This window comes from Parasteatoda tepidariorum, chromosome 5 (assembly GCF_982258835.1).
Source record: "Parasteatoda tepidariorum strain Cologne lab strain chromosome 5, Ptep-v5.0, whole genome shotgun sequence".
NCBI classification, from domain to species: Eukaryota; Metazoa; Arthropoda; class Arachnida; order Araneae; family Theridiidae; genus Parasteatoda; species Parasteatoda tepidariorum.
Genome location: NC_141759.1, coordinates 83,958,592 through 83,975,815, shown reverse-complemented (window position 1 = coordinate 83,975,815; position 17,224 = coordinate 83,958,592). Strand labels below are relative to the sequence as shown.

The 17,224-nt window shown below is 27.9% G+C and overlaps 2 protein-coding genes across 4 annotated transcripts in view; one reads left to right on the top strand and one right to left on the bottom strand.

Annotated features, from left to right (window-relative positions):
- The first annotated feature begins 31 nt into the window (after window positions 1–31).
- On the top strand, window positions 32–7,761 carry LOC107442897 (peroxisomal membrane protein 11C). Its single transcript, XM_016056576.4, has 4 exons — window positions 32–319; window positions 2,674–2,852; window positions 4,047–4,100; window positions 6,156–7,761. The coding sequence occupies exons 1-4, from the start codon at window positions 98–100 to the stop codon at window positions 6,355–6,357; spliced, it is 657 nt and encodes a 218-aa protein (XP_015912062.2). The 5' UTR covers window positions 32–97; the 3' UTR covers window positions 6,358–7,761.
- Window positions 7,762–10,864: 3,103 nt separating this feature from the next.
- Window positions 10,865–17,224, bottom strand: part of TfIIFalpha (transcription factor IIFalpha) — a 22,700-nt gene continuing 16,340 nt past the window's right edge. For all 3 annotated transcript variants that reach the window (XM_016067961.4, XM_087164448.1, XM_087164449.1), the window contains 3 exons: window positions 13,641–13,719; window positions 12,610–12,697; window positions 10,865–11,147 (listed from right to left, as the gene is read on the bottom strand). In XM_016067961.4, the coding sequence (XP_015923447.2) occupies window positions 10,946–11,147; window positions 12,610–12,697; window positions 13,641–13,719 (369 nt within the window). In that variant the 3' untranslated portion in view covers window positions 10,865–10,945. The remainder of the gene's footprint in view (window positions 11,148–12,609; window positions 12,698–13,640; window positions 13,720–17,224) is intronic.

Sequence of the window (17,224 nt, the reverse complement as noted above, 5' to 3'; positions counted from 1 at the left end):
AAAATAAATAAAGCACATGATTTCTGATCTTTCATCAATATAATAAAATAAAAAAATTCGTATAAGTATTTTTGTTCCTATATAGGTTTTTATAAATATGGAGTGTCTAAATATTCTGTTAAATGATTATGTCTCTCGAGATGCAATTATTCGGACCTGTAGTTATGCATCCCTGCTATTAAGTGAATACTCAAGTAAAGATACTTCAAGGAAGTTGAAAATTATAAGTACAGAACTAAGTTACTGTAGATTACTAAATCGCCTTTTTGATGATGTATCTATGCTAAAGTATACACTTCAGTATGGTTTAGGATCAAAAGTTTGTAAATTATCTTCTGATTATAACATTAGTTTTCATTTCATAATATTTATTTTAGACGAAGAGTTCGGTGTTAATTATCTTTTTGACGCACAGTACTTTCATAAAGCTTTCCTTTCACTTTTCATCTGTCTATTTTGTAAGAGAAATAATTTCTGTATCGTGATCTGTAGCAGAATAATTGCCAAATCTTGGCAACTTCCTGGCAGCGGCCTACGAGAAACTAAAAAAAACATCACAGAACGGACCAACTCGAAATATATAACTCATGGGGATACTTGTGTATCGTGATCTGTCACGCTAACTACAATCGTCAATGTTCCAAACAGGTTTTAAACTTGCAAATTTTTTAAAAAAAGCATGTGGCTGTTTGCCCGGGAGTGGTTACGAGTTGGTTGGGAGTGGTTACCTTTCAAGTTGGTTCCTTTCTGTGATTTTTTTTAAAACTTTTTTATGGCCCACTGCCCGGAAGTTGCCATGACTTGGAGATCATTCTGCTGCAGATCAAGATATGGAAATCTCCCCTAACTCAACGTCACCCCCGGGCAACATCTACATGTTTTTTTTTTTTTTTTTAATTTGTAAGTTTAAAATGTATTTGGCACATTGGCGATTGCAATTGGCATGACAGATCACGATATGGAAATATCCCCTCATTTTTAAAATGCATAAAAATGTTATTGTATCAATGGAATAAGAAGAGACTTTTTGTATTGAGCACTGTGAAAGGGTTGATCTAAATAGTAGGTGCTGACGGTTTGAAGAGGTTTGAGAAAACTATTTTTATCAGCCCAGAAATCCCCCCTTATGATCTACATCCAGATACTCAAATAGCAATGGAAAAAGTATACACCTCTAGTACTGTGAATTTTTATAGTAATCACCACAAAATCCCCTCCCTGTGAATGAAAAACTTTGTATTGTTTGGAAGATTTTGGTATTGGTACCTGCATCAAATATGTCTCTAAATCTAGAAAACAGTAGGTCAACGGCTCAAAACTGAAAAGCACATCACTTGAAGAGTAACTATAATTCATAGCCACCTTTGGGCAAACAACTTATTATTTCTTTCTTACATTTTCTGTATATAAAAACCTTTTGGTGCCTTAGTGATAGTAGTGATAGGAACACAGACTAAAATGGAAGTATCCCCAACTTTTTGTTAAACACGAGCCTTGCTCACGTTTAATTGGCTCAGTCCAGATGAATTATTTTCTATTCTAGTCTAGTTTCAGCCTTGATGTTAATCCCTGTGGCAGAATTGTGGCCACACGGTGACATTGTCGCCAAATATTACCGAATTCTTGCAGAAAGAATTTTAATTTCTGAAGCAAAAAAGATTAATTTTTTCATCTGCAGAAATTTTGGAAAGATTTTTTTTTTCTGCTGAGTTTTTTTTTTAAATTTTCTGCAGAATTATTTTCAAAAAATGCCTTTCTCACATATCAAAAATGGAAGAAATGCTCATGATTTTTTTTAAAAAATTTTGTTTTGAGAATAGAAAAAAAAATTCCTCAATGACTGATATTTTAGAAAGTAATTTCCAAATCAAAAAAATTTTTAAAAGTTAACTGCACAAAAAATTTTTTAGAACAGGGGAATATCGCCATTAATATCAGAATATGTATTTTTTTATGTGTATGTTAAAAATAAAAATTCTTGCATTTATGATTAAAAAAATTATATACTGTTCTATTCTGTAGTTGAATGGGTTTTTAATTTTTTTTTTTTTTATTAAACAGGAAATGCCTCTGTTACTTTAAATTAGTTTATTAGTAGTTATACATACATACATTTATATATATATATTTGCTACTATTAAAAATTATTTTCAGAAAGGAATTAGTACTAGAGAGTATTGTCGCTGAAAGCTCGAAGGAATTCTGCCACAGGGACATTAATTAAGATTAAAGTAAGATTGCCATTTTAAAGTGAATAGTGAAACAAGGTTATATAGGATCACTATCATGTTAAAAGATGAACATTAGCCTGTAGTGAAGAGATATGTCAAAGAATGAAAAATTTTTGTTTGGTATCAGAGGTGTGCAAGAAAAATATGTTATGCCACTTGGAGGGAATAGAATCTCTTCTACCAGGTTGTTTTGGGAAACTTTAATTGTCAGCATTCACAGCATTATAAGATTTTCTTCAGATTAAGATTTGTCAGCATTGCAGTTTTATAAAAAAAAATTTATAGATTTAGTGACTTAACAAAGCAACATTGTTTTTATTGAAAGTTTTGCTTAATAATTTCATTTAGAAATTAAAACCTTTATACAGCTTCTAGTTTTAGAAGGACTTGTGTTTTGATTTTTATGACATATTTATGATAGAATAGTATATTTCTTTTGCAGGAGAATGGCAAACTCTTACGCTTGATTTCTGTTCTCTTGAATATTGTTGACCAACTCTATTTCCCAGTGGAGCATTTTGCTTGGGCTGCTGATAAGAAAATTATTGCTGCTGATAGCAATATTTTTTATAACCTCTCTTCTGGTCTTTGGGCATTATCATGTTACTTAAATATTTTGAGGTGTGTAATTATTTTTTCATTATCTTGAAATTTTATTAGCTAATATTCAAATGCTAAAAACATTGAATTTAAATTAAACTTAAATGAAAATATAATGCACGTTTTTTCAGAAAATATTTTCAGTAATTTGGGAAAACGTGCTACTTTTTTGAAATATGTTAGCATATAGTAAGCATAGTTATTAGTTTCAAAATTGAATAGGAAAGAAGTTAAGTGGCCATTCATAGATTTATTGTAATTAATTTTTTTTATGTTTTTTTTTTATTTAAGGATCAACAGTTTTAGTTATACACTTAAAGAATCGACTTCGAAAAGTGATTTTTTTTCTATACATACATTTATTTTATTATAATATATGAATAATATGCTTATTTCATCAGCCCTGTGGCAGAATCGCGGCGACACAGTGACATTGTCGCAGAATGAAATAGAGTTCTTGCAGAAAGATCTTTCTTTAGGGAAGTAAAAGATTTTGGTTTTCTTTTCTACAAAAATTTTAGAAAGATTTTTCTTTTCTGCAGAATTATATTCAAAAGATGCCTTTCTCACTTATCGGAGGGGAAAGAAATACTCGCGATTTTCATTTGAGAAGTAAAAATTCGATAATGACTGGTTTCAGCAAAATTTCAAATGGATAACATACTATTATTATTACAATTGTTGATATTCTTGTGCTTTTTTTGGAAAAAAAAAATCATGATACTGTTACGGCACGCAAAGTTCGAATCGCGGATTCAAGAAATCACTTTTTAACGTGCCCGGTTAGCACCAATATCATAGTTGATCCATGCAGTGTTTCAATTGTCAACCTTCGACAGTTATTACTACTAAATTCCGCATTTGAAAATATACTTGATGTTTTTACTCTCTTTTATATAAAACATACTGGAATTTTTTGTGTCTTGTTAATGAACAAGTTGAGTGCCACGCCAGTCATCCGTTACTAACACTGTAAAATATTATATGAAACTAAAAAATTTACATTGTTTTAAGCAACTACTGAAAATGTATTTAAAATTTACTTGATTTTTCTTATGGCAAATCAAATTTCAGTCTGTTAATAATAGTGTGCTTCTAAGCAATGTATGTGGCTTGATGGGGATTTCCCTAAAAAGTACACGAGGCATTCATCATGTTAATTGTTACTATTTCTTAACCTGTTGTTGTAATTTTCTGCTTTATTTTTAATTTCAGATCGTTACTCACACTGAGTCGATTAGAATCTTGCAAGAATTATTCAGACAATGAGTAAGCATATATTCAGATATTTCCTTCAAAAATGCACAATTTATTCCCTGCAGGCTACAAGTGGCCAACAGAGACCTGACACATGGCCTCTAAGCTGTCTTAAATTTTATTAAATACATATATCTTTATATAAAAGAAAAATAAGAGAAAAAAATTTTTTTTTCAAAATTCAAACTTCTTTGAAAGTTATTGCAATTTTAATTGCTCTTTTTGCACTTTGTTAGCTTTAAATACTGACTTTTTACTCATTATAAAAAACTTTATTTGTCTCTCTCGAGCTCATGATTTTATAAGTTCGCAATTCAGTTAATGTGAAAATTAAAAGAGAGAGAGAGAAAAAAACCAGATTAAATATTGATATTTTTAAAATTATTAAAAAGAGATGAAGCGATAAAAAATATTTCTTACATATGAGTTTTTATAATGATAAAGACCTTTTTAAATGAGTAAAACAACTTATTTATTTCTTCTTATTGAGTCACACAATCAATATTCTTAAATTTAATTTTTTTTTACCAAGTGCAATTAATTATTTTTTAAATATAGGTAGTCAGTCATTTCTTTATGACTACTATATTAACAAAATGTTCTTACATAAACTTATTGCAATTTTATTCTTTATTTACAAAATATTTCTTGTTTTAGTAAAGAATTTTGAAATTTTAGAATAAAATAATGGCGAGGAAGACACTATCCCTAGGTGAAGGGGTTGTAAGCAAAGTCTCTATATTAGATTTTATAAAAGAAAATGAATCTGTATATGCTAGTATGAAATGCACAAAATAAAAAATGGACCACCCTGAATAACTTTTAATTTAATAATCAGATATTCATGTTTTAGGACTCAATCTTAACATTTCAAGGGGGTGATCTTAAATATGCTAATTAATAACTGCAGACAATATTTTACGCTACAGAATCAGACAAAAAAACGTTCTTTCTCAGAATAAGCATACCTTTTTTCAATGGATTCAGATTTCTCAGCTCCAAAATATAGGGGGTAGCTCCAATATGGGAAATAACTGCAGACAAGTTTGTCAAGAGAACTGTTCAAAGTTTGTACCCCTTAATGTTAAATTAATTTTTGTGTATTTCGCTTTATTTCGAGAACTTTTTAAGCGAAATGAAATATTTTTGCGCACAATTATAAAATTCGTTTATCCAAAGATAATTCTATGAAAAATATAAATTTAAGTAAATATTTATTATTTTTCATTGTTTTATTTAATAATGGTCGAAAAAACTTGGAATTGTAAGGTATAATAATTTTTACTTCATTTTAAAAAATGTAATTTTACATGACAAAATACGAAATTTGAGCATAGGAGGAGGAATAGTTCTAGAGAAATTGAATTTTAAAGAAGGCATATTTTTGATATTTGATTTTTCAGGAACTATTCGACCGACTTCGCTCTAGTTTTGTATTTTTTTCATGCTAAATTACGCCCTTTAAAAGGATGTAAACAATTTTATACCTTACTATTCAAAATATTTTCGACCATTATTTAATAAAATAATAAATGTCTACTAAAAGTTATATTTTTTATGGAATTATCTTTGGATAAACGAATTTTATAATTGTGTGCAAAATCTTTTCTATTTGTTTAAAAATTTCTCGAAATATTGTGAAAAAAGCAAAATTACCATTAAGGGACAAACTTTGGACCGCTCTCCTCGCCAAACTGCAGATAACTCCTATATTTTGGGGGGTCAAAAAATCAAAATCTGTTGAAAAAAGGTATTTTTATTCATAAAACGTAAACTTTTGTGTCTGATTTTATACCTTAAAATATCATCTGCACTAATTAATTGGCATATTTGAAATCACCCCATCGAACATCTAAGATTGATACACAAGATAGAACACGAAGATCCCATTATTATATCAATAGTTATTCAGGATAGTCCTTTTTTTATTTTGCTCACCGTAGATGCTATATATTGATATGTATATATATATATTTGAGAGAGAGGAAATAAACTTTTTTTAGCCTATTTATATTTTAAAATTTAATTAATATTTTACAAATTTATATACATTAATTTTCTTTGTAGGCTTCTTAGTCAAGTCTCAAGGCAACAACTTGGTGAACTATTGGTTGCTTTTCGAAGTTCAGCTGATTTTGTTATTGCTATTAGCTATCTACCTCCAGGTACTTTAATGTGGGCTGGTAAATTGTCAACAAAAAAGATTGCATGGTGTGGATTGCTGTCGTCGATTTTGCGCCTTGTTTTGTTTTTCAGAAATATGCCTTAAAATATTCTTCATTTTATTTGTCTAGAAAGGCTATTTTCAAGATAAATGTAATTGTTATTTAATTTGTGCAGTAAAAAATTTCTTTAATTTTATTTATTTTTCTATTATATACAGTTGTTAATATTATAATATATTTATGTATATCGGAAACTAAACAAAATGGTATGATTCGGGGAAAAAAAGGGGGTTGTGTTTTTATTTTTGTATAATATTTATTTGTACTTATGAAAATTATATATATATTTGTGTTAAAATTTATTTTACTATTGCAATCGTTGATACTGTTTATTTATTCAGAAATGTGTGTATCTTAAGTATTTCATTACAGAAATTTCTAACTTAATACTTAAAGTAGGGTAACACTGTCTGCAACAAAATAATTCGTCCTATAAATTTTTTTTGTTATAGTTTTTTTTTTCATGAGGTATATTTTGCATTTTCATTAACTAAATATATTTTATTAAAATAGTGAAGTAAAGAAACTTAAATAGTTTATTTTCAAGTTTGAATCAAATTAATAAATTTTAATTTAATATTTTTTCAAATTAGTTTTGTTTACTATTTTTTTCTTAATATTACAGAATTTTAGTGTAATTGTATATTCTCAATTTAAATTCCTTATTTACTGTACTTCTTATTCTGTAGTTTGTGAGGTTGAAGTTTTAAGACTATATTCTTAAGACTTATTTTATTTTTATTTCTTAAATGCAGACATGAACATTCTATGATTTCACTGACATTTTTTTATGCTTTGACAGCGCATACTTAGTTCAACTATTGAATAACTTGTTTTTATATTGATTAAATAAATCATAAATTTTTTTATTTGTTAGTTTTAAAAAATAATCAATATATAATGATTTGTACATTCCAGAATCATGGCAATATTTTTACTTCTGACGTAGTGCAATGTCTTGCTTACATTTATTGAATCAGGAAAGTATTTTTATCTTCTGAAGCGGTGAAATATTTTAAAAATGTGCTTAATGTTATGAATTAAATAAAAATTCCTATTTCAGTGAACTAAGGAGAATAAGTTTTAAATTTTTGAGAGTCTTGAGAAAAAATATGAGTCTTTGTTACTTCATAACCACCAAGTATAAAGACAACGACGCTGTGTAGCCAAATTAAGAAAAAATAATTTAAAAATATTATTATTAAACTATTGTTATAATTATTATATATTATTGTAAAATAAAATTTTTAAACTTTACATAAAAATATAGATTAAGAAAAAATAGAGAATATCTTTAACATTTTAAAATAAAGTTATATTATTATTATTTAAAAATAAAATTATACTCAAAACAAGAATGAAAAAGATTTGTGTATAAAATATTTTTGAATATATATATATATATATATATACACAGAAACTTAATTTCCATCATCTTATGTACAATTTGTATCAATAGTTTTTTAGTAACTGGAATCCAAAAAACTATTTTATTTGGATCAAGATGTATTGTTATAAATATTATTTATTATAGATGTCCTGTGTTTTAAAAATTGCATTAAACAATTTTATGTGTAATTGTAAATAAAGTTACTTTGATATGAATTTATTCTTGACTTTCTTTTTAATCCTAAGGCTGGCTAATAATATTGTATTATCTCCTTCATGATGTGTAGAACAAAAAATTCTTATTTAATTTTCTACTTATGAGTAACCTTAAATGTTCACTATGTGAAACACAATGAATACAAATTGAACAGTTTACAATCTATTTTACTGTTTAGTAGTTTTACTGTAAATCAAGTTTGCTATTTAGAAATCTGAAAATCGTAAGCACAGAATGGTGGGGTCTAACTGGTGGTAATTTTAAACCAAACCAAATTTACCTGTTATTCAGGTACAAAATGCTTTTAAATTTAAAACATCATAATTAAATTATGATATATTAGTAAATTTGAGCTTACATATGTTTTTATTTTTGTCAACTCATAATTTTGGAAGACAATTTTTAAGGAAAAACACACAAAAATTTATTTGTAACCTTTAGTGGGCTAAGACCTCTCAAATCTTATAAATCAGGTATTGGTTTACTTAACTTATATATAAATTATTTGGCTTAAATTAAAAAATTTTAGTTAACATACATTTTTGTACTTTTAACGCAGATTCTGAATCAAAAATCTATCAAATAAATCCTCAAGCTATATTAAAAAATCAGCTAATCAATTTCTTTATTCTTTACCAACAGCTTATACATCCAACCAGTTTCAGGTCTTCCCTGCACTGGCTCTGTTTCAGTTAAGACTGTCACCTAGGAGTATCAGTGCTTTTTGTATGCTGATAAAATTGCCTGTTTCCAGTTATTACAGGAATTATTTTTATGATATTAATGTAAAATTATATTTATTAATAAAATGATCATAAGTGTATTGATAGATTAATAAGCTACATTATAGGTTAATAAGAAATTTGGATATTCAACACATATTTTGACAGCCTTCAAAATATGTGTAACACCAGCCTTTTAGAATTGCGGGAGAAAGTCAAAAAACAAAGTGAGATTTTCACTTTTACTTTCTTCTCTTGAATCTTAAAAGAATGATAAAATGAAAGTTATATTGATATTGTAGATAAAAGTTATTGTTTTATACAGAGTTCATACATAATGTCAGGAAAAAATTCCCAGTTAAAAATAAGAATATTGCTGGGAAATGTTATACAAAATTTTGATGTGTGGATATATCAATATTTTGCTATACCCAGATTTAATCATATGTAACTTCATTTAAATAATTCCCAACATTTTAAAGAATTTCAAATAAAAGAAAGTTAATCATTACCCACTTACAAAGATTGAAAACTCTTACAATAAATTCAAAAATGAAATAAAAATAAACATGAAAGTAATATTGCATCATAATTTTTTTCTTCAAACATTTAAGCAGGGGTCTGTCCAGACATTTTGTGAAAGGTCCGAGTTGAAAGAATGTCCGTTAAGTCACATTCTTTCAACTAGGGTCCTGCTTTTATAAATTTGTGCAAATAGGGTTTGGTTATTGCAAAAAAAATTTTCAAGGAGTTTTTAAATTGCAAAGAGATACAAGATTATGCTCAGCACTGTAAAATTTCACAAATAAACAGCAATTGCTGCTTCTAAATTAGAAATGCAACATGCAAATATTTGGTATTTAGCCTATACTGCTGAATGCAGAATATTCGTTTCATACGAATAATGGAAGCGTCTGCCGAATACAAAACTTAATTCGTTTACAACCATCTTTCTTGTTTTCCCCCCTGGGAAGGGTTTATTCGATTAACAAAACAATAATGAGGATAAACAAATTTGTGAAGGGTCCATTTTTAAGTTAAAATATTTTGTAAAGGGTCCGTTAACGGACCCTTCACAAAATATCTTCTAAAATATCACCCAAATTTCCTCTAAAGAGACTAGATTTAAGTAAATAAATTTAGACAGACCCCTAATTTAAATAAATAAATTTTTATTCTTCAAGCAAAATAATTTTTCTAACTTTTATCAGAGGGTATTGATACTATATCAACTAAAGAAAAAAATTAGCAATCTAAAAATTAAAAAAGTAAAAACTGGTCTAATTAGAATTTTTACAGATTCTTAGCATTAATTTTCATATTTTTTTTGAGTTGTTTGAGCTAACTTTATAGCACTTTTGAGTTTTTCAAGTTCTTCTCGAGACATATGAACGTATGTAGATTTGATAATTATATGTAAAAAGAATTATTTCAAAGAAAATAGTTTCACAATTTTGTATATTGCAGTCAGGGGAAAAAGATTTGTGAAACTCATATGCAGTGTGCAAATGATAGTTTAAGTTGTAAAATCAGACTTTTCAGAATAAAATTTTTTTTAAACGTAATTTTAACATTTTATAAATTAGTTTTAATCAGCCACTCCAGATTTTTTAGAATTATTGATATTTTATTAAAAAGGTGTGACATTTGTGTTTGAAAAAATACTTTATTTTAATTAGATAAATAACTTTCAAACATCCTACATCAGGGTGCATAACCAGAGTTTTCAACAAAAAATAAGCGCCTTTTAAGTACTTTTTAAGCACTCAAAAAATATTTTTAATCACTTTCTAAAAAAATCTATAGGATCTGTGAAGTAATAAAATAAAATAAAAATTCTATCATTTAAAGTTCTTAATTTATAATCAGAAAATCAATAAAATTCAAAAACTTTACATAAGCATGATTGATAATTAGTTTCTGATAAATATTGCAGAGAAAATTGTGAAAATCATGAATTTTTTTGTAATTTAGAATGACAATCGATGTGGTAAAGAAAAAATATCTTTTTAAAAGATAGAAAATTAAGTACTTTTTACAAATTCCGAATAAAAAATGCACCTTTAAGGGCTTTTAAAGAACGTTAAACAAAGATAAGAACTTTTTAAAAACGCCACACGTCCTGTATATGTTTTAGGCTTAATAAAAATATTTGCATAGTAATGAGGGATCACTACAACAAATTTTTAACTCTTATAAATAAATATTAATGTTAGAAAAAAATACTGAAAATAACAGCTATTTTATTATAGACAATAAAACATCATACAACATAAATAACAAAACTTGTATTTACAAGATAAGTTAAGATTTAAGGGACAGATACATCTTGTCTTTGATCTTTCGCTTCACTAAGTCCATTTTTTTCAACACATCAGCAATTTTAGTGACAAGTTGTTGAGAGTTAACTTTAGTTTTCTTAAATTTCTGTAACAATTCAGTGGCAGTCATAGGTTTGCGAGACAAATACCGACGGATAGCTTCTTCAGTAATACCATCCAGAGAGCTGCAAAGTATGAAATTATCAATTTTGGTATCATAATAGTACAAATTATTTTCTAGACAAATTTAGAATTCTTTTTTAAATAAAAAATATTTTCATGGTTTCAAAATAAATTATAAATGATAATCAAAAAAGTGGAACATCAAGAGAATACTTTATTTTTTTCACATTTTCTCATTCTAAATAGCATTAAACATGCAACACAATTCTGAGTTCACAACTATCCATGTTCAACTCCATATCCATGTAATTTTGAACCTAACCCAGAAGACAAGGGAACTTCTGGGTAAAGCATTGGGAGACACAAGCCTTCTTAGAGAACTTTTTGATGGAACTAATCTACACCTGCATTTCATAGGGAGGAAAACATTCCACTTTTAGCCCGACTGCAAAGGGATTTCAATCCATGATCCAAACACCACTAAGGATATTTTTTACGTCAGCACTGTGATCAATACGAGCATAGCAACGCATTACAATGACGGCTCAGGCACACTGTTTACTCTTACAGTTGAACACATTTGAAAAGTGTGATGATGTCCAAATAAGGTGTGCACACCATCAAACTCAAAACACCCATTTTGCCAATGGGCACTGAATTAATATACTGTTACAAAACAGAATGAGTCCCTGATTTAGCATTTTTTTTTAAAAAAAACTTTATGTAAAAACTCTTTTAAAACTCTTTCTCCTATTCTAAAAATTCCTCAAATCTTCAATATAAAACTTTCTTTTAATAAGAAATATTTTTACACTGAACAATTTTTTTAAAAATTATATTCAGTCAATCTTCATTCTTTACATCATGAAAAGAAAGCTTCCGGTGTGAGAAATAAAACAAATTCATCATCATCATTGGCAAGACAGCCTTGAGTGGGCCTTGGCTTTCTCTAGAAAATTTTGCTATGTCATTCTCCTTGTTGCCACGTCTTCTTAGTTCAATACCCTGATTGTTTTAAAATCCGCAGAAATGAAGTCCAGCCTTCAAAGTTTTGGAAGTCCTCCAGCTTTGCTACAAATTGGTTTGTGTTTGAATATTTTATGTGTTGGACTAGTTGTATTTAAACGGCATATGTGCCCTGCAAATTTTATTCTGTTTATCTTTATAAATTTTATTACATCAATGTGCTTATAAATTTAATTTTGTCATTTGTTCTGCGCCTATAAAAATTGGAACTCTTTGACTCAGCCAAAAATGGTGTGCAGAATATTTACAGACTGCAATATCAGCTTCTTCCTTCTTTGTTAGAATCTAAGTTTCGATTTGCACGGGCACTAGACATGTAATAATTTAGTACAGTAGTAGTTTACTATCGCTTTTTATGTATGTTGATCTAAGAGCATCTAATTATACTTAATAATTTTAAAAATATTTTTATTGATATTATTCATTTTTTAAATTCTAAAATAATAAAGTTAAAATTTTCTAAACAAAATATTAGAGAATAAAAAGCCAATGCCTTACTTCACACTACTGGATCCAGACTGATTGTCTGATTTGGGTTTCTTATTTGATACCAACGATTCATTCAATTTTCGCTTAGTTCCTTTACCTAAAAGAAAGTTTTACAGATATTATATATATATGTATACATATAACGTTGTTTCCGAGTGAAAGGATAAAAACAGGTCTTAGGCAGGGAAAGAGGCCACAATATTTATTTATTAAGTATTATACAGAGAACAGTTATCAAAGTGGCACAAAATGTGCTCCTCAATAAAAGTTAGGTAAAATCTTGCAAAGCAAATCCGTAAAATGCTTCGTTTTAGGGAAAAAGGGAAATCTCAGTAATTGTAATTGGTCTATTAAATAGGTCTAGGGAAAAAGTGTTTCCCACGAGTTCGTTACAGGGATAATCGTTAAAAGGTTAATTAAAGTATACTTGAACTAAAAATAGATTAAAAGACAGGATGTGGATATTAAAGTGTAAGAAAGAGCGTTTTGTTTTGAATGATAAATTAAAAAAAGAATTTACAGAAAAAGAATAACATAAAAAGTTTAGTTGAGGCTTCATATGTTACATATATATATTTATTTAAATACAAAATACATTTTTTATGTTTCAGTATGGTTATAATTAAATTTACGAAATTATAAATGTCCTAAACTTCCCATGATTTCAATTTTACAATTCTTTTCTCCTCAAAATTCACCACAAAACTCCAATTTTCAAAGGTGAAAACAATTGAGATATTATAGAAACAACCATTTTTTCCATTTGTAAAAAGAAAACATTCATTTCATGAGAGTTAAAAAATTTAAATGGAGTATTTTGTAAAATAGATGAGAAAACTTGGGGAGTTATTTTAATAAAAAAATCTGGAATTCAGTATAATGATTCTAAAAAAATAAAACAGGGCTTGCGGGCTGAAAAATATTAATTTAAAATATTAAAAATATTAATTTTAGTATGGTATTTAATATTAATTTTAGTAATTTTAGTAGTTTTCTATTAAAAATATAAATTTTAATATGAATTATTCAACATTTCTTACCTTCAGCATTTAATCTAGTAGGAGTATTAGCTCTACTACTACTGGCACTATTATCAGAACCATTTTTCTTAGCTTGTTTCTGGGAAAAAGAAAAACATATACATTAAAGAAAATGTTAGAATGAGCTTTTTTTTTAAAAAAAAAAATTATAATAATTTTACATAATTACACAATATGTACATTTCCATTATCCTAAAAACTATTACATGAGATTTATATAAATCATAGAGATACATATGATATAACATTAGTATCAACATTCCTTCATAGGTATTCAATGCAAAATTTTTTTTATCATAAATTGGTCCTCCATTAATTTAACTTGAGTCTTTTATAAACCCACTTACTTATCTTAACATAGAATTAAATTTAATGACTAATAGGAATATTCTGCAGACCACTAAAAGAACCTACAAGGAATTATGAGGCACTGTAAATCTTACTAATTAGCCAGTATAAAACTATACTTCTTTTCAGATGAGTTTAGTAGTGCAAATATGAATCAAGTAAAAAATGTATAAAACAAAATAGGCATTTAGAAGGAACTTATAAGTCGGGTATTATAAGATTATACTAAATAAAACAAATAGCCATTAAAGTTGACTGTCAGTCACCACCTGATTACTACTTTTTTTGTTGCTAAAAATGCACTCCATGAAAATTTTTATTATTATTATTTTTTTAATAAATATGCGATTCTGATAGTTATTTTATTTCACACTTTACTTAAGAGATGACTCCTGTAATGTTTAGCATTTTTCAAAATGTTTTTTTTAAAAAAAGCCTTATATTATTTATCTCAATTTTTTTTTTTTAATGGTTTAAAATTTTCTAATTTTTAAAAATTGGCCACAATTATAAATGCAACAATAGGTCAACAGCAAAATTTCCTCATTTTGTCCTACATCTTATATTAACTTGTATTATTGTATATACAGATTGCACCATAATCAAGTAACATGCTTACCTAATTATTACTTAATAAAATTGAATTTATAGGTTTTTAAAAGAAAATTTTTGGTTTGTAGAATAAATAATACATAATTTTTTGCATTATAAACATTTACTAAAGTTGCGACTCTATACAGAAGTATTTATGAATCAACTGCAGGCCCTTTATTGAATTTGGTTACTCCCTTTTGGGTACTTTCCCACACATCTAACACAGTAAACTGTCCATTCTCTATGCTATAAAATGTCAGCTGGAAAATATTTGCCCAAATATCTTGACCAGTGTAAGAGTTAAATCACCCATACATCTACATATGAAATATTTAGGTTATGAAAAGAAAAAGAAAAATGAAAGAGAAATAAATAATTTATACAATAAATAATAAAAACTAAAATAACTTGATTTCAGAAAAAAATTATAATATTTTCCCCAAATTTTTTATTAATTAACTTATTCATATTTCCAAAATAAATTATCCAAACTTCCTACTGATATTTATTTTCTTTTAGATTTAAAACAATGCTATAGAAAATAATGTTTGTAAAAAATCATTCAGTAGAATGAAATTTGATTCAATAAGGTTTAAAGTTAAGTTAGTTACAATTGAAATTACACAGAAACAAATCTGTTTTTTTTTTCCTCCCCTTTCTGACATATGGAAATTTTTAAGAACTATGATAGTTTCTCTCAAAAATAAAAAGTAAATTAAAATAAATCTTCAATTGAATAATAAGCGTAATCAAGATGTTAGAATTAAGAATTTGATTCACTCATCCTTAATAATGTATTAACCCAGTGGTTCCCAACCTTTTGTGGATCATCGCCCCCCTCTTGGGGTTGGCTGACACATATCGCCCCTTTCTCTTTTTGCTCAAAAAACCATTCATTGTTGCTTGTGAGCAACCAAACACTGAAAATATGCTATGTAATTTTATTTCAATTTAAATTGTAATGCAAATAAGGAGGCACATTTATCCTGTCATTTTTATTAATTAAAAAAAAATTTTGGCATCTTTTTTTTCAAAAAGAAATGATATTTAAAACGGAATAATCAAAACAAAAGTACATTTTTTTAAATTCATATTTTAATGTAATCAAGAAAAATTTAAAACGTTAACAACTAAAATTTGAGAAAAAAAATGAAGAGGGAGAAAGTACATTTTTACCACTTCAATGACTGCCCTGTGCTTGGTGTATTTCAAGTTAAATCTTGAATGTCAGGTTTTATGCTCGTCAGATTTAAACGTGAGTCTCCTTTGAAGCAAATGTCCAACCTATCTCTTTGCTTTGTGAGCAGCTGGAAGACAGAACTAAATCCTCTCTGCCCTAAATATGTTGACGGGAACGAGATGAGAAGCGGCTCAATTTGCTTCCACAATTGTGAATAAGTGTCCATATGCTTTACCCAGGCTAACTCGTAACCGTATTTTTTAAAGACGACTTTGGCCTCACAGTCATACTTCAAATCTAAAAACTCAGTCTACAAAGGGGAAGAGAGCTTATCCACAACTTCAGAAGAGAAAGGATCGAAAATCCAATCCGGAATTTCTAATTTCATCAAATCTTTAATTCTTGATTCCATAACTGATCAAGGTGATCAATAAAAATTAAGAATTTATTTTCGAGAATCTCGATATCTGCCATTGAACACTTTTTAAGAGTTGGAAATTGCATTAGCTCTTTGCGACCAATGTTTGAGTTGTAGATATCAAACTTGGCGATGAATAAAGATATGATTCCCTTAGCCTTGATAATGTTCATTTTATTTCCTTGAAGTTTTACGTTGATTTCATTCATTTTTTTCAAAACTATGAGTGAGGTACGCAGTTTCCAACTTGCGTTGCTTCAAACTCTCACTTAAAACAGGATCAGGATTCCAGCAATTTGAAGAAACGGCTCAGTTTCCTTTTAGAAGCCATCTCACAGCTGTATGTTGGAGCAGGAAATCGAAATCTTCATCATTTTCATGGCAAAGTTCTCGGAACAAACGGTTATTAGGAGAATTAGCTTTTATTTTATTGATGCCAGAAATAACCAATTTTTTGCAGCCAAAAGTTGACGATGAATGATATAATGAATGGTGAGATAACTTCCGGTACTTCTTTTTAAGGTGACCCAGAAACCCAGTATGACAACCAGACATGGTTGGAGCACCATCTGTTGCACAAGCATTTACATTTGTGAGGGGAATATCTTTTACCTCAAAATAATCTCTGACCAATTTAAAAATCGACGATCCTTTTGTATCTGTGTTCAAAGTTCTTGTAAACAACATTTCCTCGTTAATCTCCTTACTCTCATTTATGAATCTCACATAAGCTAAAACAGCTTTGTTATCTATCACAGTTGATTCATCAATCTGCAACGCAAATTTACCTTCTTTCTGAAATTTGATGAGTTTTGATTCAACGTCGGCGGCCATCTCATCAACACGCCTGGAAACAGTGTTATTGCTTAGAGGAACAGAGTGACTTATCAGATTTCCGCCTGCGATACCAAAACGTATGACGAAAACGATCCTGCACTTGAATTTTTTTCTAATTTTTAACTATCATAATTCTTTGTCTACACCAGAACCATTAGTTTCATATATATTTTCAATTTCAATCTCAAATAGCTTTTATTATTAATA